Source organism: Caloenas nicobarica, chromosome 4 (genome assembly GCF_036013445.1).
Source record: "Caloenas nicobarica isolate bCalNic1 chromosome 4, bCalNic1.hap1, whole genome shotgun sequence".
NCBI classification, from domain to species: Eukaryota; Metazoa; Chordata; class Aves; order Columbiformes; family Columbidae; genus Caloenas; species Caloenas nicobarica.
The window spans coordinates 33,803,159-33,826,340 of NC_088248.1; the positions used below are offsets into that span (position 1 = coordinate 33,803,159).

A 23,182-nucleotide genomic window follows, 5' to 3' on the forward strand; every position below is an offset into this window, starting at 1 on the left:
AGAAATATTGAACAGAGTAAATACTTGTGAAATTTTATGTCATAAGGTATAAAGGTAAATACACCCTGCTCTTGTGTAATTGTACAACCAATATAATTGTTTTTCCATGCAGCCAGCATTCTGCTAAAAAATCCTCACCACACACTGTCAGCAAGTTGCTGATTTAAAGCCCTTATCCGTAGAAGAATCTTTGCTTGACGCATGCCGAGAAACATTCTGAAGCAAGGAAACATACTATAGCCATCCAGGTGCTCCTCATCTGGCTTGAACTGGTTACAGTCATTACCTTTTAGTGGCCACTAGGAAATCATACCCTGTTTTGGGAGTTGTATTTTAATAAGTTACCATGAACTGTCTTATTTTGAAGCCAAAATATGCATGACAAACTACCTAGAATTCATCAATGGGATAGAAAGTCTACTTCTATATTTGTAAAATCAAAGCTTAGGAGGTCCTTAAAAATCAGTCCTAAAATGCACGTGTCTTTTATCAAAGTGTACTCCATGTTATATTTGTGGCAACAGTGAGAAACCAAACCACTCGCAGCTCTGGCTGAGAACCGACTCCTGCCACTGTTTTGCTCCCCTCAAAACAGAAATGAGAGAACATGGCCCAGCAGTGTGACTATCAAAATCAGACAGACTTTCATGTTTCATATTAGTGGAGGCAGGAGCTCATGGTGAACTTGCTTCTAAACTCTTCTTAAATACTCTTAAACAAAGTAAATAATTCAAATTGTAAATATTTTGGTCTCCAGTCAAGGTGTGAGCTGCCAAAAACATAGACAGAGACATAGTCAAAGAGGTACACAAAGTTTATATAAAAAGGGGTTTAAAATCAATATTTCTTTGAAAAGGTTTGTCAGTTATAAATAAGATGAAATAACTGGTTATTTAATAATTATTCAGTGTTTATTTTTAAGCCACAGGTGTGTCCAGTTGCCTTCAGATTCACAGGGTAATGGTACATCATGCATATATATGAAAAAAAATATTTCAACTGGTAGTCGTAACATATATATTTAAAGCTTGTCTTTCTACAGCATTTCTATGGGCCTGATTTTCATTCTTACAATTTTGAGGGAATAGTCAGAGGCTCTAAATGGCAGCCAGACCACGCCATTTTCGATCTCATAAGGAACGTTGTACCTGGGGTCATAGTGGCCCCCCAGGTAGTAAATTCCATTGAGGTTGGCCGCCTGGCAGCTGTTGTACCACCAGCCACCTCCGTACACCTCCGCACAGCTCTCCTCCCAGCGGTCCTGGTCCCGGTCAAAGGTGCTGAACCTCATCTGGGCATGGGACGTGTATTCGGAGCCCTCCTCCAGCCAGCCGGCGATCAGCGCGTCCCCGGCGGTCCCTTCATAGGACGACACGGCAAGGGCGTACCCTTCTTCTTCAGACCCTACCTGTACGATATACTCTGCATACACAGCATTTCCATCCCAGTCCTCTAACTCTACCCGGAGGAGAGTGTCGTTCTGAGTCAGCAAGTGTATGTTTTCATTGCCCAGCCAGAACTCTCCTCGCCCTCTGCCGTCCACGCTGCCGAAACCTCTCTTGTAGTCTTGCCAGGTCCGGTTAAAATTCACTGATCCATCCATTCTCTGTTGGATCAATAGCCATCCTCCCAGAGTGGTCTCTTGGTCGCAATAAACTGACAAAACCTTATTGGATCCCGCTGGCTTGATTTTGAAAATGCCACTTTTGGCACCAGAAGTGTGTTTCTGGCGGATATCATCACAGTCTAAAAAAAAAAGTTGAGCTGGTTTGACAGGAGTTATCAGCAAAATTTAATAAAAAGTTCAGAGGAATCCAAGTACCCATAGCTCTGATGAAAATTGTTAAACATGTCTTGGGCTACACTAGGTAAAATGACAGGCAACATTAAAAAGAATTCAGAAAAGGAAAATTTACAAACTTCTTAATTTGTGAATTGTCTATGTAATACCAAGTATTAATGAACTATTTTCTTTTTTTGTTTTTGAGGTGGCAACAAACAGACACAGTGCTTGCAGCTTATCATCACACTGTTGTACTGCAGTATCTAAAACCAATGTGTCAGTTTGATTATGGATGGAGTTTGGCTCCACTACCTCAATAACTACTTCTGTGATGCCTGTGTACCTTTCCCAGTGTTGGGTGTCCTTTGCTTCACTCCTGACGGTCTGAAGCTGCGTGCCTGAAAGTCTGGGATATCCTCTGCACTCTCATCGTGTTGCACCCCACCTAGCTGCTCAGTTATTTCACGGGTCTTTAGTGATTTGGTTTCGAAAGTGGAGCCTCCCTTGTTGAAACTAGAAGAGGCGCTGGTCACTACAGTCCTGGAGTGACTTGCACTGCCAGATGGGAATCCAGAAGGCTGAAGGTGAAGTCCTCCAAAGTCATCTTCTTCGTCCTCTCCTAAGTCTGTAAATTTGCCTTTACCCTCGTAAGTCCCTGAATGAGTGGATACTCGAGTACCTAAGTGGCTACTGCCTGTGCCAGCTACGTGGCTGCTAGTTGAAATGCTGCTAGATCCACTGAAGGGTCTACCAGCAGTGGATGGAGAGTCAGGGGTAAAAAATGAGTCTAGCTCAGGGAATAACTTCTCTAGCTTGTGCAAGTCACCTGTCCCACTAACATGGTACATGCTCCCTTCTCCTCCAACATTCCCTGCTCCTTGTAAAAAGGAGCAGTCTGAGCCATCAGAAGAAACCATTTTTTCAACTACTTCTTCTCTAGGGCCATCAGGGCCAGTGACAATTTTTTTGGTGGTAGTTTTGGTGCATCTACGAACAAGGGAGGAGGTTTTGCCTCCCAGACTAAGGGTTTCTCTCTCATGAGCAGGAGTAACTAATTTGCTGGTGTGTGAAGGTCCATCCCCCCTTGATTCTGCCACGTGATACAAGCTGTCGCCTCGGGACGGGTTTATGTCTGTTTCTGATCTTTCTAATACCGCTTGCATCTGCCTGATGTTATTAATTATGTTCAGAGCTTGCATTTCTGGCAGAGGCTTATGCTTAAAATGCTCAGGAACATTTAAGTCCTTAAGTGGCCTCATTTTCAGTGTGCTCAAGGTGGTTGTTTGAAGCTCTGGGTGCAAGTTGATCGAGTTGGCTTGGGTAAGCTGCTTCTGAATGTTGTCGTAACTTTCTTTGTCCACCTGGTAATCAAAACTTCTGGCACAGCTTCCTTTGCAAGCTCGGAGCTTAATATCAATGTCCACCTACATAAACAGAGAGAAATAATTTAGTTAGGGAGCTTTCCTGACCCTCTCAAGCAAGTGCATCCTTTAACTGAACTGGGGAAAGGTGGGTGCTGCCCTGGTACTTCCCACCTACAGCTGAGCTTTTCCAAAGCTCAGTTTTGAAATCATCCCTGGTTTTATTTCCGCTGTAAATATGACACGTGCAGTAGCACTGTGCATGAGCTACATGGAGAACTACGTTGTAGCATGTTCCCAATCTCTGCTCCATTTATTCTTGGGTCATAGGAGTGTCTTCCTGGGTTTGGAGGAAGTGCTGCAGAGCTGGGCACGTTCCCTGGGGACTGGGACAGAAATAGGTCCTCCAAAGAGAGGGGAAGATAATGGACTTGGCCCAGAGCCTGTCGTGGCCCTGCTGTGAGGTCTGCCATCCTGGGGGTACCACTGCTTTCCCAAATGATCCAAAAGCCAGATCTCTAATGCAGGGATCAAAACGGCTTTTGAGCAAACCTGCTGCTTGTGGCAGGACTTCTGCTTGCATTACCGTCAGAAGAACTGGCTGCAACGTAGGAACATGGGCTCTAACTCCAGCACTGGCTGTGGGCTGCACAGAAATCAACTCATTTGGGGATTTGCCTCCACAGCTCAGATCCTGTCGGAGTTCCATCATGTTTTCTTCCAGAGGGAGCACTGTTTGCCAGGTACGATATAATGGACAGACCCTCTTTCTGTAGCTAAGCTCTGAAAGAATTGAAATTACGTAGATAACCTACTTCCAAGCGCTTCATCTCCGCCACCTGTTCCTGGATGCTGTTCTGCAGAGCTCTAATTCTGTTTACTTGAGTGACAACTCTCTGCTTTAATGTCACAATTCTCCGCCGCAGTTCTCCTGACACGTGACCATAGTTCTCATCAATCTCTGAAACAGAAATGCATCAGAGTCACCTATGCATGCGTGATTTTCTTTCCTAAAAGAGTAGCGTGTTTTAAAATACGTAATTAAAACATAATTAAGAACATATTTCTCATAGTACTGACCAGGTAAAAATTACATTAGTTTCCACTAGTTAGCAGTCAAAAGTCTTGTGTTACCATGTTTATTCTGGCTCTGGATAATAGGATCCAGTGCAGCATATGTTTTCACTACATATTGCTTATGCACAAAAAAAAAAAACCAACCAACATTCAGCAGTGGATAAGAAAACTGGGTGCAAGATACTCACTCTGAGCACTGTCCAGGTTTGGTTTTAGTACATTTATGGTTTCCACAATTACCCGATTGGATTTTTTATAGTTGTTTTGATTTTCTGCAAGCAACTTCTTGATTTTGTCTATTCTGTGACTATAATCTTGGTCTGTTTCATCAATCAGCCCTTGCATTCTGCAGCCCGAGGGACATTTTGTACCCTAAGATTGGAAGAGGGAAATAATTGTGTTAAAATCTTAATGAGTAAGCCTTTATTAAACATTATGTTTGCAGACTTTTGGCCAACACTGAAAACACATTTAAAAAATTAAGGCAAGATTCTGCTCCTTGTCTTCAGATGTCCTGTCCTGTTCATCCAACAATTTCATCAAGGACTTGTGTGATTTAGAACAAGCTGCCTGGGAGCTGATCCCTTACCTCCTATGCCTCTGGTACTGGTGTGATGGAATCAGTCAAGTGCATCCCTCAGAAAACTGCCTTAAAGGGAGGATCAAGCAAACCCTTAATTTTCCCTCTCCTCTGTTCCACAGGGTTGAAATTATATATATACACATCTATATGTGTGTGTGTAAGCATATATATATTTCCCAAAGGGCTGCTGTAAGGAGAAGTTTGTTGTCCAGTTTGAGCAAGGATGTCAGAGGCCAATTTATTTAAGCAAAATTTTCCCCGGAAAAGCTTAATATTCTTACAGACTAAAGCTCTCTGCCAATATTTCATCAAATAAATGTTGCATACAGGTGGGCTGAGATGCAAGAGGCAAAAGAGACAAATTAAGTTTATACACAAACACATTCAGTCAATCATAATCAATCTTTTACTGAATATTTTGTCAGACTTCCTAAACAGTAACTAGTGAAGTGTAAGTTATTTCTAGCTATTTTTCTTTGTCACACATTTTTCTTTCAGTGCTTTTCTTTTATCAACTCCAAAAGTGGTAATTTCAAGATTCTGAAAATAAATCCTTCTAATTTTTTTCGAGGAATAGCATTCTTTTATTTAATCTTTTTTGTTGTTGTTTTCCAGACTTACTTTCTCTTCTGATTCTGCACCCCTGCAAACCTCTCCCTCTTTCTTTCTCATCATTTTTTTCTTTCCTTTTTTCCCACAGGAGATGCCACCAGGCTGCCTTGACATGAAGCGTTACCTGTCCTCCCTCAGACCTAAAGCCCAACCCCGTGCTGGCTGCACAGCACCCATCGTGATGGTCCACCTGAGGTCCATGAGCACCCTCCTGACGGGCACTGCTTTCCCCCCCAGATCTCACTGCTCACCCAGTCATCGTCCGCACAGATGGGCCAGTTCTTCTCGTACTGGCAGGTGGACTGGGACATGTGCTCCACAATCCTGGGACCACGCACTCCTGCACCCTCCTTTTCAAAGGTGGTCTCTCCATCTTGTGCCTGCCGGGAGAAAAGGGGAGGAAAGCAAAACAGAGATTAACTAAATAGCTGCCAAGAGAACAGAAACATAAGTGTGAAGTCCTCACTTCATGGCATAGCTGATGTGTGGAAATTACAGCCATCTGGAAAGCATCGCACTGAACAGTGCAAGGATTTCTTTCCTGACATTTATTTTAAGATAAGATTTTGTTTGTTTTGTTGGAATAAAGCTTCTCATCTCTTAATGGTGTTATGTGGGGAGCTGGTGACACTCAGGATATAGGATGATAATATAATTCCACAGAAATCTTGTGTTCTGTGTGTAAATATAAAATTAACTTGAAATTAGATTGCAAAAGGATAAGTGAAAACAATACCTAAAAAACCTCCATGTTCTATTTCCATTTGCTGCAATACCACTAAATTTCTATTTTCATTCTACCACCTTCAGTCTACACAAAACTGGTTTAAAGATACATACGAAGAAAGTGTTCCCATTAGTGTTTCTGATTTTAATCACAGTTGCTAACTGTAAGCTTGCAGCACTGTTTTGCCTGGCATAAAAAGCAAGCCAGCTAATAATATTGTAATAAAATTAATCATGTCAGTGATGGATGGATTCCACTGTGCTAATGGAAAGAAATAGATATACTGAGATTTCCTTCAAACTAGAGAAGCAAAAGTGCATATATGCAAGCTAATTCTAAGCCACTGTAAGGTTTCCTACTGTGTTATTGCTCAGTAAAGGACTGGAAAATTTCTCTTTTTTTCCCTTCATGCTTTCTTTTTCATGAAAGAAAGCCCTGTTTTAGGGCTTGAGATGTAATTAGGTCTGACTGGACTCCTTTGCACACCTTATGTTCTTTTAAAGCAGCATAATTAATGTTTCAAAAGATTCATGATTAATTATTATGATGATTAATCCTGAGGCAGATTAATTCTGAATTTTCCTAATTCTAGTCTCCAGGGCCAGAACCTCAGCCCTGGGGAACTGGAATGTCATTACCAAAATCAGTTGGTTTGATTCATCCTGAGGGTCTGGCCCAAGTGCCTCTTAAAAGTAACAAAAAGAAACTTTACTTTTAGGTGATCTGTGCCCTTTCAGCATTGACGGAACCAATACGACTGCCTCTGTTTTGTCACATCTGCTTTCTAAACTTTCTGTCATTTGTTAAAACATTCACATTCTTCAAAAAAAACCAGTCACAAAGAGAAACATACAGAATCTAACATAAGATTATGACCTGAGACCTCAATGAGAAAATAGGAAGGCTATATTAGTATAGTTGAAAATTGAGTCTATCTCCTTCATTACCTAAAAATTGATTCTTGCTTTTTTAATACGTATTTTATAATAATTGTATTGTATTTGTAGGTGGAAAACCCTGCCAAAGTACCATCCAAAGGAGAGTAGAATTCACCTTAATAAATATGAAAATTCCTGACTGACTGACTGGAGCCATGAGCTTTCAGTCAGTTTGATTTAACAATTATAGCATCATCTATGAATCTATGCATTCCTGTTAATGTATCTGCTTTGCTGCTTCTGAAGCCAGGCAGATTCAGCAAAACTAAATTAAGCAGAACTAGAGAGCTGGATACTCAAGAACTACTGATGAAAGTTCAGCAGTGAAGAGGCTGCAGTAAGCTGGTGCATGCCTGTGTGCATTGAATTTCACGAGCTATGTGACAGCCAAACTGTATAAACGTACTGAACAAACATTAAATAAAAGCTCACTCTCCAAAACAGAAAGATATGAAAAGAATTAAATAAGCAAACTCATACCCAGGCTAAGTTGAGGCACAGCAACACACAGAGGATCTTCATTGATATCATCCTCAGGAGAAGTGTGAACAGAACTCTGACTGGAAGGATGTTCTTCACCAGTCTTTTGGTGCAATTTAAACCTTGATGCAAAGTTGAGATTAATCATTATGCTACCTTCTGTTTGGAGACAAAACATGCCAAATGTCCCCTTCCCTTAGGTGATTACCCAAGGCCTCTTGCACAAGTTCCCAATGTTATTTGCTCCAGATAAGTTTGTACAACACTAACATGCAGGCAACATCATGTATTCCAGGAAAAAAAAAATCCATCTAAAGCTTAGTTTCTTGTAACTGGTTGTTCAACAAAGATGTATGCAGGACCTAGTGTGATCCAGCAATACTGACCTGCTGGAAGACACACACTCTGTGTGATGGGCATTTATCTCACATAATCAAAGAGTTGATATTTGGAAAAGGAAGTCAATGGTTTGCCCTTTCTGTGTGACTGTGTTCCACTGCTGTGAAATCCACCGGCCTTTCCAAAGCAAGTTCTCGTCTGAGAAAGGCTGATACAGATTATCTGTGACCATGTGGTCGTCAGCCAGAATTCATTCCTGAGGACTGCCAAGCTCAGTTTACATCCATTTTTACAGCTGGACCTTACTGATGTTTGTATAATGTGTGATGTGTTATACACTATGATGTCTTTTACACAAATGGTATCATTTTTTTATCAAGCAAGATTTGTTTGAAATTAATGCATAATTATGAAGATCACACCATAGTGGTACTTGAAAATGTTCCAGAAAATATGTTAAGCACAATTAAATCTTCCTAAGGAGTCATGTTTCCCTACATGTTTATATAAGTGGTATAGTTTGTATGTGGCAGTTGATGATAATGTGCTGCTGCTGTAAGCTCTATAACAAATCTTACTGGGAAGTGCTGTACCTGGCTGTCAGACACACTTGAGAGATGCTGCTCATCTCAAAAGTTGCCACCACAGTGAGCAGGAATGAGCAAGAATACCTTTACTTGAGCAAATGTGGGCCTGATCAGTTGAAAGAATTAAAGATTTCTCTTGGCTTTTTAAAACTGCATGACATTCACAAAACTCTCTATCATCTATAGGTTACAATATCTTAAATTCTGTTTTAGAGGGGCTTGTTTAAGCCTGACTCTAGCATTGTGCAACGTAGTTAATTCAAAATAGCTGATCGTAGCTTCGGATCCATTCCAGCAGCCTCTCGGGTTCTCTCTTATCCTCCTGTCCTGTGCTTCTCCTCTTGTCTTCTGCCTTCAGGAGGCTTGAACACTCTCCGTGTACCCCATTTCTGGCCTTGCACTTCATGCCTCTCTTACCTAGGAAAACCCTCTAAAACTTAACAGAACTCAGACCCATCTCACTAACAGTGAGTCATATCCTCAGGTAGCAGAAAACAGAACAGCTTAATAAGATGGTGCTACATTGATTTGTGCCATTGATTAACACTTACACCATCAGGATCTGGTTTTGCATGACAAAGGGTACGTATTATATTTATGGCCTGATCTTATCTGTACACAGTCTGAAACAAAATGTTTTGTCTATGTTGATTCTCTGCAGCATGCTTTGTAAAGTCTTCTTTCGAACCCCGTGCAGTGCCAGTAATACTATGGTGCAACAAACCTCTTCCGATTTCAGTAACAAGACAGCCCAACTAACTTCACTGACAAATGTCCAAACAGACCACATGTTACCTTTGCTCAGTTTGAAGATCTGCCAGCCATGGCTGTGTTGTTTGGTTGATAAATATCTGTAAGGCAGCTTCTGAACTCAAAGCAGATAATAAATATCCCCACATAGCAAAATCCTCAGCTGCTAAGTTCAGCAGGGGCAAGACTGGTGATGCTTCCCTAATCCAAATCTTACACAGTTTTGTTTGCTATGTTGCAGCAGTTCTGTGAAATAATTATAAAAAGCTTAGAGAACAATGAAGTGCTTAAATGAGGGAAAGAAGAGAGGAAGTCTTGCAGGATTAGGATTAATTATTTTACAGAACAGAGCAATATGACCCCCAAATCTACTGGGTTCCATGAAGAGTCTCCCACTCAAGCCAACAAGCCCTAATTTAGCCTCCACGATAGATAAAAAACTCTGCTCAAAGATCACAACCTTAGGCCCTCCGTGCTCAGGAACACAAGAATTGCACATACAAACTTCATGGGCTCTCCTCGTGCATACACTCGTGTACTCTGCTTTACCACAGGTTCACATGTGGTGTTCCTTCAACCAAACCCCCTCTTTCTCACATTGACCATGGATGGTGTTCTGCAGGCAAGCAGCTGCCCAGAGTTGTACTGTCTTTTCATTGTATGATGATGCTCTGCAGACTGCTTAAAGCTTCAAGGATATTCCTATGGTGCTCATCATTCAGCTACCTCAGTGGCTTACGAACATTAATTCCCTGGGCACAACTCTCTTCTTTTCACAGCTGCAGAAGCCAGGTGAGAACATTAAGTCAAAAAGTAGTTATTAATTTCTGGGAACTGTTTTGATAGTCCAAGTCTTCAGGGCACACGGTATGTGCAGATCCCACTGACAGTGGCCATAGCTCTGTGCCTGCACTGGGGCTCAGGAGGAACATCCAGCAGCCAGCTCTGAGGTGCCTGAGCATCTTGCCTCTGGTCCCACAGAAGCCAGGTGATGAGGGCAGGAATAGCACCTAATTCTGCAGAGTATCAGCTGTAAGAAAGAGGCAACCGTGCCCCACCTGGTCTTACTGCATAAATTACAACCTACACAACAACTAAAGCATCCTTCATAATTCAGATGTGACATCGCCTCAGTTCTGGCTTTTCCCAAATTGTAAGAGCTTGATTTTGTGGTCTTCTATCTCTCCAAACATTATTTTTGTAATTTAATAGGCCTTAAAAATCAAGACCAGTAAGAGTACATCAAGCAGAAGAATTTCTGTCTTTCCAGTCCTGCCAAGAGAGGATGTGACAATTTGCTAGGTGACGTTCCAGGTAGAGGCTACCAGTGTAAGACTGGACATGGCAGCAGCATGTGCCAGGCCTCCTCTGACACTGACGGAGGGCACAGCTCTCTGGTGACCTTCAAATGCAGAACACTTAAGCTCTGGTCTTCCCAGCAAGGCCAGAGGAACTGGAAAACGCTGAAAACTGCTCACAAACATTAGGTTAGGTAAGCTAAGAGGGGTTTCCTGCTTCATGCGAAGGGGATTGCTGGGTGAAGCTGGGGTGAAGGAGGAGCTCCTCGGGACTTCCAGTTGAGGGCTGAATCAGGACCTGACCTTCAGCCTGTACCTTTGTTTTCATGTTGCTATCATCCAGTCACTTCTCCCTGTGTTTGTTTGAAAGGCTAAAGGCCAAGAGCTAGATAAACTTTGGATTTAACTTTAATTCATGATCAAAGGACAGAAATGCAGTTCACTACTTCAGCTGCCCTGCTCTGGGCAGGTTGCCAGAGCAATATCTGGGGAGTCTGGGATTAAGTCTGGTTTGTGTGCCCTAGATGTGACCCAGCCCTGGTTTGCCCAGCACTGTCCCTGTCTCCTGTCCGACCACCAGCCTCCACCACCAGGTTCCAAGCAGTACCTTCTCCTCCTTTTACCTGCTCATTCCTGTCCCTCTTCTGGACACCTTGTCTTAGACTCCATTCTTCTTCAGCCCCAGCTCTCAGCTCCACTTTCTCTTCAGATGCTCCTCAGACTGCTTAACTCTTGAATTCATTACTAGCCAGTCCCAGCATCTGATCCCACATTTTCCCCATGCAATGTCCTAGGAACTGAGGGACCCAGTAAGTCCTCCAGTCTGTCCACCTTATTCACCTCATTCTACCTTTATCCCCTTCCTCATCCACTTTTTCTGGTTTGTTTGTTTGCTTGGATTTGTTTGTTTGTTTGTGTTTGGTTGGTTGGTTTTGCCTTGGAGTGAGCACACAGAAAAGAAAGTATTTCTGTTCCCAATTCCTCTGCTTTGTGCTACAGTGGTCTTTGGAAGAGTGACTGCAAGCACATGTATGAAAGAAAGGCAAACTCATTATATCCACCAAATCCTCTAACAAATGTTTATAAACTCATAGGGGGACAGGCTCGCCTAAATACAGATGACTTTCGCTATAGCTATGATCTGACTGTCACGTACAATAAAGTCTGATTCAGAAAAGAGAAATATGACTTTTCAGTGTACAAAATTGGGGCATTAAGTCAAATTGCAACATACTTGCTTGCAAAAAATAATACCAAGAGTATTATTAACTTGCTAAGAGTCAGAAGAAACAGGAGATCTTCTCAGGCCCCTTTGATAGAGGGTTGGAAACAGTAGAAAGGAGTTCCAAAAGGCAAGAGTTTTGCCAGTGTTCTTTCAGAGCCCAGAGAATATAACTGTAGGCTGAGATCCTGTAGACTCCTTGATGAACTCTGGCATAGGACTCCTCTGAAAAATCAAGATTCTTGGATTCAATAGCTCTGACCCTCCTGACCACTGGAGCAGATGGTTCCCTCCAAAGAGGTTAAAATTATCTGTGAAAACTTAGGGCACCAATCAACAAATCAACTGGAAGAATAAGCCAATCTTAGTTCTGGTGAGCAACCCATAAAATGCTTTGCCTGGTGATGAATTGGGTGTCAAAGCTGGTGGTGAGCTGTTCAACGTGGCTGGTTGCATGGTTGCAACAGAGCTGTGCAAATATACTGGTTCAGTGGTGTGGAGGGGTTGTCCTTCATCCCAAACAGTTGTTAACCCCATGCTGGCCCTATGCTTACGATGGCTTCTTCTCACCTGCTTCTGAGAAACCTGTCTTCCTCTTAGATTTTGGCCCAAGGGTAAAACTTGAACTAAGTCAAAACAGCCTGAGTAACAATGACAGGGGACAGCAGCTTATGCTGTGGAGGCTCAGACCCAAGGAAAGAGGCCCAGCAGCAGTCTCGCTAGAAACCTGGGCACCAAAACTGGAAAAGTGTTGAGGCAGCATGAACCGCCTTTAAGATCTGTCTTACTAGTGTAATGTCTCCCTGTCTTTAAAATAAAGCATTTGAATGTGCTATTCAGAAATATCAGGTGAACTTCTGGCCTCTCACTAGTAGCTAAAAATAAGAACCATGGTACACTTTGTATTTCACTTCTTAATATACCAATTTGAGATAGATATAGATTCTAGCTCTGAGTGTATTATTTGTTGAGAAATTTAACCACAAACCTAATTTGTTTTGCTAATGCACCCCGCAAATGCACTCATCAAATATTCTGAGTACATTCAGACAGCATCGCAAACTCTTTGCTCTTCTTGGTCTGTGCTGTGAGTCTGCTCATGTGGATCACATGGAAAATTACTACCAGATCTAGAAAAAGAAAATTCAAGTAAAATACAATGAATTTCTGCTGCAAATGTTAACATTTTTTGGCCTCATAATGACACTAGATACATTAGATTAATTTTAAATACTTAGGAACAAAGAGGGGTTATTCAGGAATAATGGTTTAATACTATGTGCTATATAGCAAATGAAACTTTTATTCTGAGTAATATTTGAGAAACTTGTTAATATGTATGCTTTGGAGTAAAATATTTGGTTTTGGTCATTGATAGGATACTTCCTAACACATCCTGATTGCAAATGTATTCATTATTTCATGGTAAGCTCAGTTAAGTAGCCTTCAGCAGTAATCTGGGCCTCTTTCAAGTTGGTTTGTACTTTGATCCATGTCACATATCAATTTCATCAGAAAACAGAATGAAAACTTTTGGTAGCAAGCCATATTTTATGGAGAAATAGTTCTAATACTCGCCTCTAAACAAAGAGCAGAAACTACTGGCCTGCAACACAGGAATGACTGAATCAAACACGTTTGATCAGAGTAACCTTCCAAGCATCATAAAGTTCGTTTTGTTTGGCCAACAGTTGAGCACAGACAACAAGTTCAGATTTTTTGTAGTAATCAAAAATTTATTGAGAATTTGTACAGAAAATAATAACCATGTACAGAGGTAAGCACTGCTCAGGGAAGAGTCTTGGGCATTTTCCAGTCAACGGTGTTTTACAGTCAAACTGAACTGTGTAATGTCAGGTAAGTTCAGTGTCTAAGACATAAAATGTTTGTTTCCCTGGTCAGACCAGTCTTTGTGAAATTGCCCCTTTACGAATCTCCAACCTAAAACAGAAAATAAAAAGAGAGCATTTTAATATTATTCTAAAGAAAGAAGTACGTAAGGCTATGATGACATGTTGATGGTGTTCAAACACAGTTATACTAGTTGGAAATTAAAATTGTACCACTTAAAAGTACATGAAGGTAAGGGATTATTTCTGATCACAAGACTATCCATTAATCTATCTGTTAAAAGAAATAGTAACGTGGAAGGTGTATTAAAATCAAAGTGCAAATATTTCTGTGACAAAATGGTAAACAAAGCCAACTTCTCTAAGATACGGTGGGCTTAACACTTCAGTTGTCCATGCTCAGTGTTTGAAATGATAACTATGTTCTGTTGTAATTTTAAATATCTCCCCGGTCCTGTGGTCGAACCTGTTTGGTGTTGCCTAAGTTGTGCTGCTGTCCATCTACTGACAGTCTGTTGAATGGGATGATTTTCATTGCAGTTTTCTTCATGGAGTACCACCGGTCACGCCAGGTTGCCCAGATAATGCCATTGTCATATCCAGATGGACCAGCATCTTTCGATGTGTACACACCATCTAAAAAATATCAGTTAGAGCAAAACAGTTGCTTTCAAAAACAGTTGATGTGTCCATACATTTTTCTGGTACTAACACCTCCATAGCATCCCTGAGCATGCTAACAGGCCTTGCTACTGCCTTTCTCCCCCCAGTTTGCTTCTCTCAGGACTGGTTCTCCCACTTGGGGCTGGAGAGCAGCTGTAAGTTCCTACTGCTGGTGTTAACAGCTATTGCAAAGAATGTGCTATGCCAGCTTTGGGAAAACCAGATAGCAAAACATACTCAATGGAAGTGACCTATTTTTCTTTGTCACTGAAATGTGGTGTCCTGGGTTATAGGTATTTAGAAGGTACTTTACCTATATAATATTTTCCATTGAGGTGGCCAGCATGGCATCTATTCATCCACCATCCAGATCCATCTTGCTCAGCACAGTTGCCAGCAAAGTTATCATTGTCATTATCATAGGTACTGAACCGCATGCCATTATGATAGGTAAAGGATTTGTCGCTTGGATCATCTCCAAAATCAAAGCCATCAAAGGCATCCCCGGCTTCACCACCAATAAAGTAGGCATAAGTCAGCCGATACTTGTCTTCTTCACTTCCCACTTTGAATACAGCATAGTCAGCAGTGCTGTTAACAAAGGAGAATGGTGAATATGAGCATGCTGCATTCCCAGTACATGCGTGAATGAGAAACACATAGGTGTTACAACTGCAGAAAAAGGCATTTATGGCATCCTAGCATTTGAAAAGGAATTGGTTTTGCATGATTGTGTGCCTCAGTTCAATGACACACATCGACCAGCATTTGTGCTCCAGTGTCAGACATTTTCTGACTACAACTCTTCAGTGATGTATGAAAGATCTACATTATGTAAACATGCACATGTGTGTATCTCCCGCATTCATAATATTTGGACTTACTTAGATCATGAGGAAATTCTTGGTGGAAGGAAGAAGTGGATGTCTCAAGAAATAGCAAAGGTAGTAAGCCTTCCTGGAGAATGGAATATAGCATAGCATAGCATAGCATAGCATAGCGTAGAATAGAATAGAATAGAATAGAATAGAATAGAATAGAATAGGAGTAGAATAGAATAGTTCAGTTGGAAGGGACCTAAAACAATCATGTAGTCAATAAGATGCATAAGATGTGAAGAATCTTGAAGAGGAGAAACAAATTCCTTCTGCCAAGTAAACTAGTGCTGCCAGCACGTGGCCTTCAGACACACACGTGTGCCTGGCAACAAGTCACACAGAGTGACTGCTGTCACAGCTGTGAGGTCAGGAGCCGAAACAGTGTCCTATGCATGTTAGCAGGTCTAAGGGCTCATCATTTTTTCAGAGAGCTGTACAAACTGATGCAGCAGTAGAAGCAGTAGGTTTTAAGCTATCATTTTCAGGAGCATCACAAGCAAATACCTTTTTTTGCCACTCCAGTCCTCCAGGTCTATTCGTAAGGTGTATGGCAGAGTGGACTGTGTAGTTATTAAATGAATCTTTTCATTGCCCAGCCAGAACTCAGTGGTGTCATCAGGAGACAGATGTCCAAATCCTTCCTTGTACTGAATCCAATTTCTCTTGAAGTCCTCACTCCCATCCAGTCTCTGGGGAAAACAAAAAAAACAAAAACCTCAATCAAAAAAAGATATGTATCTTATGTAGGTAAATAAAAACTGTACTGATGCAGTAAGCTTGCTCATGGTAATAACATGTAAGTGTCATACCCTCTGTAATACAGTCCAGCCGTTGCCATATGAGTCAATCTCACAGTAGACTAGGAATGACTGCTTGGCTTTTTGAGGCTTGATAAAGTAAAGACCACTTTTTCTGGCTCCTTTATTTGCAATGTCTTGACAATCTGAAGTAAAGATATTTGAAGGATTCTTATTAATCTAGGTACAGTTCTACCCTCACATTTATTTGATATTGTAACTTTTTTAGTGTAAGAAATACAATTCATCTGAACATCATTGTTGCACAGCTAGCTATTTACTCCATATACTTTAATGTAATTGCTATAAAAATCCTACTGAAGGTCAAAGGACTTGTGTAAGATGAGGAGGAATTTACTCTCACGTAGAGTTTTAGCAACTGAAGTGTAAACTATAGTAGTTGCATTAATTTCTACATCAACAAAAAAGGCACTTTTGAAGCTAGTGGAATAATTACATTTTTTTCAGATGGCTCAGTAGAAATGCGATAATGAGTTATCTTCTGTTTGTCCTAAATCCATGGAAACTCTACTCACGTCCCTCACGTTTAGCATACATTTTGGGATAATCATATTTTGGACAAAAAAGCCAATGGAGCAAATGATACCTCTGTTCCACCTGAATACCCTGTTTGCAGAGCATCTGCCTAACACCTATACTGATCCAAGCCCTGTTTTCATAACGTGCTATCTTATATACCTCTGCAGAAATCTATGGCCCATAAGATTATAAATAACTCATTGCTGTGATGCCAGATGGCGATACTTGTAACAGGGTTAACCTTCCACCACACAAGAAGCATTTTGCACACCTCTTCCTGTTGTCTCCTGTATTTCGGCCGTGTCTCTGCATGGCTCCTGACAGTGTGACTCAAGCTGGGCAATCTTCTCTTTCAGCTGTGTGATCCTGTTGCTGTTCAATATATGCGTATCTGTCAACTGTCTGGACAGAGAGACATAAAAATGGCTTGTTGTTTCAGCTGTTTCTGAATACATAATATACATTTCCCTGCATACACGCCCCACCAATGTAGCATGCTGCTACATACACCCCTCTAACAGGGAGTGCCTCTGTTAGTACCAATATTTAAAGTTGAGGAAACTATACAAAGTAGGAAAGCACACACTTAACCTTATGCAAAACGTAACCTTCTGCGAAACTTGACACTAGTCAGCAAAACTCAAACCAGTAATTGAAGTATGAATATAACTCCATGGAAACTTTTCCTTTGTTCTCCTGAAGCAAATGATAAATTATTCCTTTTTAATTATGGATGCATTTGTGAAACATAAATGCTGTAAATAAACTGCTGCAAGTGTCAGAACGCATAAATCATCTTCAATATAATGTTATACAAGTGGAGATTTTTGTACATTCAGGTCATAAAACATATCCTTAAGATTTAGAAAAGTTAATGATGTTTTCAGTTGTATTTTCAATGTCAATTTACAAAAGACTACCACTGAGTTTATAGTTACTTATGATTTATATCAATGTTACTGAGCTGATTTTCATGGATATATGCGGCAAAATTAGACAGAGTGAATGATTGTACAAATATTGCACACACTCTGCATTACAGCACGAACTCATATCAATAAAATCTCCAAAGGTCAAGAAAAAAATTTTAGAAGTAGCTGGCACAGCAAAAGAAACATAAATAAAAATATTGTCATGCTTCCTGACATTCTTATCTTGCACTTCTTGAATAATTAATGGCTTATTCAGATGAGCAGAGAATGCAATATCGGATCCTCATGATCCTTCTGTGCCTTGCTAGGCAGCTGCTAAGGACAATGTGGGCACAATGGTTCACATGAGCACAAAAAATCTGTCTGAGGGAACCTTAGCTGCACTTGATAAAAGAACAGAAAGAAAATTATTTGGATTGCCAAGAGGTATAAAAGGTGGAAGATACCTACTGTATAGTACTTTCATGAGACAAAATAGTGTTTTCATATCTGATAATTTCTTCAATTATTTTCTTGGACTTTTGAGTCAAGCCATCAATTGAATCTGTAAAACAGACAAAGGTATAAAATTATTGCAATTAGGCAAATTAAAAACCAATAAAACTACATAAACTACATTTTTCAGTTGTGTAGTTATCATATTCTCACTTGGTAATGTCTGCTTCTCTGGAGGATAGAGGCTTTGGATGTGTTGAATCACATGTTCTACTGTTCCTGTGGAGTTAGTAATTTGCCATAAAATTCTCTCCATTTCCTGCAGTTCGTTATCCATAGTGAGATGGTATTTATTAAAGAAATCTGCAATGCCACAGGTCGTTGGGCAGTAGCTACCCTAAAGAGGAAAGAATAAAAATTGGCAATGTCTCGGGAGAAAAAAAAAAGGACAGCAGAATATATGGGCAGGGGAACTTTCAGACACTGCTTATACAAACAACTGTGGATAAAAAGGGGAGGTTGTTTGCCACTTTGTCTGCTGTATTTGAATGTACAGTCAGCTTAGTTTCACACTGTGTGTACATACACACACACAGCATGAAAAGTGTGCATGCTGTTACTTCTAGTGTCTTCTGGATATATGCTTTTGTCGACAGTGCAGCCTTCCCTACATTTTTACCAAGCGTACACCTCTATTAATAGATAACGCGTTTAAGCACAGTGCATTTAGTAAGTATAGAAAATAACAATGAAGATCAAATAAAGCTACAAGTGATAATGGTAGTTAATAATCAGCATAGGAAAGCTTTAATCAGGCTCTTAAGATAAAAGAAAGTTGTTCAGGTACTTACAAATCGTTCATCTAATATGCAGCAGTTTTCTCTGGTAGCAATGTACTGAAGAGAAGAAAGAAGACCGTTTTCAGTTAACTTTCTGTGACAGCATTTTCTGTGCCGATGCATTTTCTAGCACTGTCACTTACCGCCATGCTGGTGGAAAAGAGGAGAGAGAGGAGAGACCCCAGAGGAGCCCAGCTCTGTAACCTCAGCCCCATCATGTCTGTCCCACCAGGCGCTGCCGACTGCCGAGTGCGAGTCCTGCAGTCAGCAGCCGAAAATGTTCAGCCCAGCACAGAGCGGCCGAAGTTTAAGGGAGCAGGCTGGAGCTGGGGGCGGGCAGTGGGAGGTGGCGGGAAGAGGTGGAGTAGGGGCTTGAGGTGGATTCCCAGAATTTGCACTCATCTCTTACTCCTCCCATTTTCAGAACCTGCTTCCCACTTATCCGCTTCATCTCTGCTCCAGCCAGAAGGTCTTAGGGAAAGCGGGAAGGTGAGTCAAGGCATGGAGATGTTACTTCTAGGAACACGAGTGTAAGAAAACTCACACATGGCTTCAGGATGGGGCTGGCAGAAGTTTCACTCAAATAGCACATGGAAAAGCCACAGTAACTATCTGAATTACATGTAACAATTACCAATAGCCTAACAATAAATAAGAATATCCTCTTTTCATCCGGTCACATCAGGTCAACCAGAAGGTTTCTTACCAAGACATGTATGGCCAGAAGCAAATCTGAGCATTTATGATGCTAAAAATCAAATTTGTGGGACACTTATGTGAAGCTGAAGTACTGTTCATGTGACAGTCAGCTTTCCAGTAACTGTACTGATGACCAGTGAGCCAGCTGCCAGGCTGCCAAAAGTCCTTTCCAAAGGATGACCGATGCTAGAAGTTTACCCTTCCAAATCTGGCATTAATTACCTTCAAGAGTCATGTGCAGAATGTGCTTCTGTTGTCCTTACTGATACCAATAGCACATGGCTCCACCTTTTACATGGTTAACTCTGTTTCCTAAAGAGTGAAAATAAAGTAAATAAAATTGGGTAAAAGTCTACCGGCTCTTGTGTTTTCTACTGTTGCTTCATTAATGCCATCAACATGGACTCAGGAAACTACTACTGAATCTCCTTGCCAAGCTGCTCACACATTGCTTGAGATTGCTTTGCTGCTTCGCTGGCTGCAGATCATGACACAGAGTCCAGAGGATCCTGGAGGTATAATTTCAGTGGCCGTGCACCATCAGGATTCCCTTAGATATGACTATATAGCATGAGTATGTTGCTGGTATGAACTTTGTAAAATAACTGGCCCAGCTTCAACTACAGATGTACGCTCAAGAGCACAGATGAGCACGTGATGCTCATGGCACAATAGGTGAACGACACAACACAATCTAAGTATCCCTCATCCTTCAACAGGATAAAGAACACACCCTTCCCTTTTGTCACTAACAGTAGTACATGTAGGCTTGAAACTCCTTCAGAAGAATATTTGGTAACCGAATATGGAAAAATTTGGCTTGTGTTCCTAGGCAAGAATTTCAGAATGTCACAAAAGATGATGACAGTCAACACTGGCAAAAATAGCTTAGTTAATCTTGACAGAAAATGCCTAACATTTTAGAAATAAAACATGAGAATGGCTGTAATGAAATAATTCCAATGCATACATAGAATCTCTTTGTTCTAGACAACTGGCTAATTGGGTGGGTAAAACAAATGGACCATTATGCCTACAAATGGGTTAGGAATAGGAAAACTGACTTTTCAGTGAGGTGCATATGTTAGACAAAAATATCACTGTATAGATTTACATTCATGAAGCAATTGATATTAAACATTGCTTTAATGATTAGAAATACCTGTACACTGCACTTGTAAGTGTTACCTAGTTGTATTTCTGGTTGCAGTCTCTTGTACTTTTTAACAAATGATGTAAGTATTTAAATCTCAGGAAATTTTTGTTTGTTTTACTGATTACATGGTCATGATTTAGCCTTGAATAATTAATCTTTTTATATCTTTGCTTCCTTCTATGGTTTCACCTTAGAAATAACTTAATCCTGCTTTTCATTGAGTTGAAAACAATGTGCATTCTTAGTGGAATGGCTACATAGTATTTTTCCTGCCTTATGTACTCTTTTGTCTTGGTTGGTCCTGACTGCAAAATAGCTGACCCATTTACCAAACAAATGTGCTAGAGACCTGGTTGTACCCTGAGATGTGTCCAACATAATTTGACTGTGTTGATTTTCTGGCCAGTTTTTTATTTCCAGGAAGTCTGTTTGCTGATTTGGTAACAAATGAAGAATGATTTGTATAGTGCAGACAGAAGGAAGAGTTCTCAAAGTCAGTTTACTTTTCTCTTGCAATTTATTTTTGAGTAGATAGTAAAGGTGAATCATTATTTGTTTAAAAGAGCCTCTTCAACTCAATTTTATTAGTATTTTTGTCAAACAGCCACTGAGAGACTATTCAACACCTTCTCATCCTTTATAGTAAATCTTCCCTCAGAAATACAAATCCAAGGAAAAATGCTTGTGTTTGTGAATTAGTTCTACAATATCAGAGTATTCTTATGGCTGCCTTGGAAAAACAACTGTTTTTTAATCTTATGACTCATACCTACATGCCTTGAGAATCTAACTTGAAAAAATCAGTCTATACCATTTCAGAAATGTTCAGTGATCCATTTTTTTCCGATGGGGTTTTGTTATTAACTGAAAGTGTTCAGTGGACTTGACTTGAACTTGCATTTTTTTTCAGATACTCCAGAAGATTATTTTCTTATGTAAAAATAAATACAAAAAATAAATGTTGAAAAACCCCCCAAAAGTAAATATTGAAAAAAATTGCCTGCTCTGCTTTGCAATCCATTATCAATATGCATTATCTTGCTTGTACTACTAGGAAGCTATACAGATTAGTGGGCAAAATCTCCTTCACTAGGTCAATCAATGAGTGAGTGATAATTAGGATGAAAAATAGAGATGACTCAAAAGCTGTCTAGTATTGAAGTTACACTGCTGGTGTTCTATAAAACCAATTGCTTTACAAACAGAAACAAAAAAGTTTAAATGAAAAAAAAAAAGTTTTTAAACTCATCTTTCTCTTTCTGTTTCAATATTCAAAACTTGGGCAAAAGTTAAATGGCAACGTTTTTGCCAATTGCATAGTCCACTCTGCAACAGACTTCTTCCTCACCCTTCCTGAAATGAATTGCCTGGAGGATTCCTGAGTCAGCAAAAATCAGCTCTCAGTTGCTCTGCATGGAAGAAGCTTTAATTTATTTTCACTCATGACACCAGTACAGATATTCACTGTGCTTCAGTTCAAATATAGGCTGGAAATGGTTCTGGTTCTCAGAAAAAGTATTAAATTTATGTATTTCATGTCAGCTTTGGCTTTCCATTTTGGAAAGAATTCACAGGATATTTTGCAGCATGCACAACATAGATGCAGAAAAGATACTTTAGAATGTATTCTTAAATAATGATAGGATATTATATTTTTTTTAAATCTAAGCAGGGATACTCCACTGATGTACGACTGCTAAAAACCATTTCATTTGTGACTCACGTTCTGGTGGCCATTTTTCCCAGCACTTTTTCTACAGAATACAGCAATGTAAAAGAGCCTTTGATTTCTGCAAAGAATAACCAAATTATTTTATATAGCTAATGTGTCTTATTTTGATTACAGATATTATTACTAATAAATTTTCAAAAGTATTTAACAATCGAAAAAGCAAAAAATCAAGGTATCTCATCATTAAAGTACTTCTGAAAATACCTCATGTCCATGAGCCAAGTGTTTAATAGTTTGAATAAGCTATAACTGTATTACTTAAAAATCCTGTCATTTTTCTTTTTAGTGCTTAATTTGATACATTTCAGACTTCATTTAAACGTCATTCAGATCTTAAGGAATTAAGAGAGAACATATCTCCTAAAAGCAACAGAAATGTGATATAAAGGAACAAAACCAATATGGTTCAGAAGATTACATATATCATTGCTTTGTAACAACTTAGGTTTTTCTGAGTCCCAGAGCACAGGATGTTATACTTCCACATGCTAAAAAACTACTAAACTCACTACAAGCCCACAAACCATGCACTGGGATCAGTTAAACATCATTATTGAGCTTTGAGTTGTTTGTGCCTTAAATAAGGGTATTAGATGCAACATGGCAAATTCTCTCCCTTTACTGATTTACAGAGATCATTTTCAACTGTTGATTCACTTAGAAAATGTTGGTTTTCAGACTATCGGCAAAAGAGAGATTGCAATGTATGCTTTACCTTGAAGGCAAGAGCAGTGAACTCTGTTAAACAAAGAGATGCACTAATTTGTGGGAATGAGATAAGTAATACATTCAAATATTTGCTGAATATTTTGTAATTAGTTGAGAGGGCAGAACCTCAATAAACAAAACAGAGCCTACTCAATAAACTAAAATATTCGTCGGTATCTGCTGATGCTGTTGGTTT

The 23,182-nt window shown here is 40.0% G+C and overlaps 2 protein-coding genes across 2 annotated transcripts; both read right to left on the minus strand.

The window, feature by feature from the left end:
* Positions 1 to 907: 907 nt before the first annotated feature.
* Positions 908 to 7,631, minus strand: FGA (fibrinogen alpha chain). The gene is made up of 6 exons (XM_065634090.1): positions 7,562 to 7,631; positions 5,668 to 5,796; positions 4,410 to 4,593; positions 3,960 to 4,105; positions 2,127 to 3,207; positions 908 to 1,746 (listed from the first exon to the last, which is right to left on the minus strand). Exons 1-6 carry the CDS (start codon positions 7,610 to 7,612, stop codon positions 1,037 to 1,039), a joined length of 2,301 nt encoding a protein of 766 aa, XP_065490162.1. The 5' UTR covers positions 7,613 to 7,631; the 3' UTR covers positions 908 to 1,036.
* Positions 7,632 to 13,485: 5,854 nt separating this feature from the next.
* FGG (fibrinogen gamma chain) lies at positions 13,486 to 18,918 on the minus strand. Its single transcript, XM_065634428.1, has 10 exons — positions 18,835 to 18,918; positions 18,704 to 18,748; positions 18,066 to 18,249; positions 17,868 to 17,961; positions 16,757 to 16,887; positions 15,958 to 16,091; positions 15,653 to 15,837; positions 14,584 to 14,861; positions 14,074 to 14,243; positions 13,486 to 13,698 (listed from the first exon to the last, which is right to left on the minus strand). The coding sequence occupies exons 1-10, from the start codon at positions 18,907 to 18,909 to the stop codon at positions 13,684 to 13,686; spliced, it is 1,311 nt and encodes a 436-aa protein (XP_065490500.1). The 5' UTR covers positions 18,910 to 18,918; the 3' UTR covers positions 13,486 to 13,683.
* Positions 18,919 to 23,182: the final 4,264 nt, after the last annotated feature.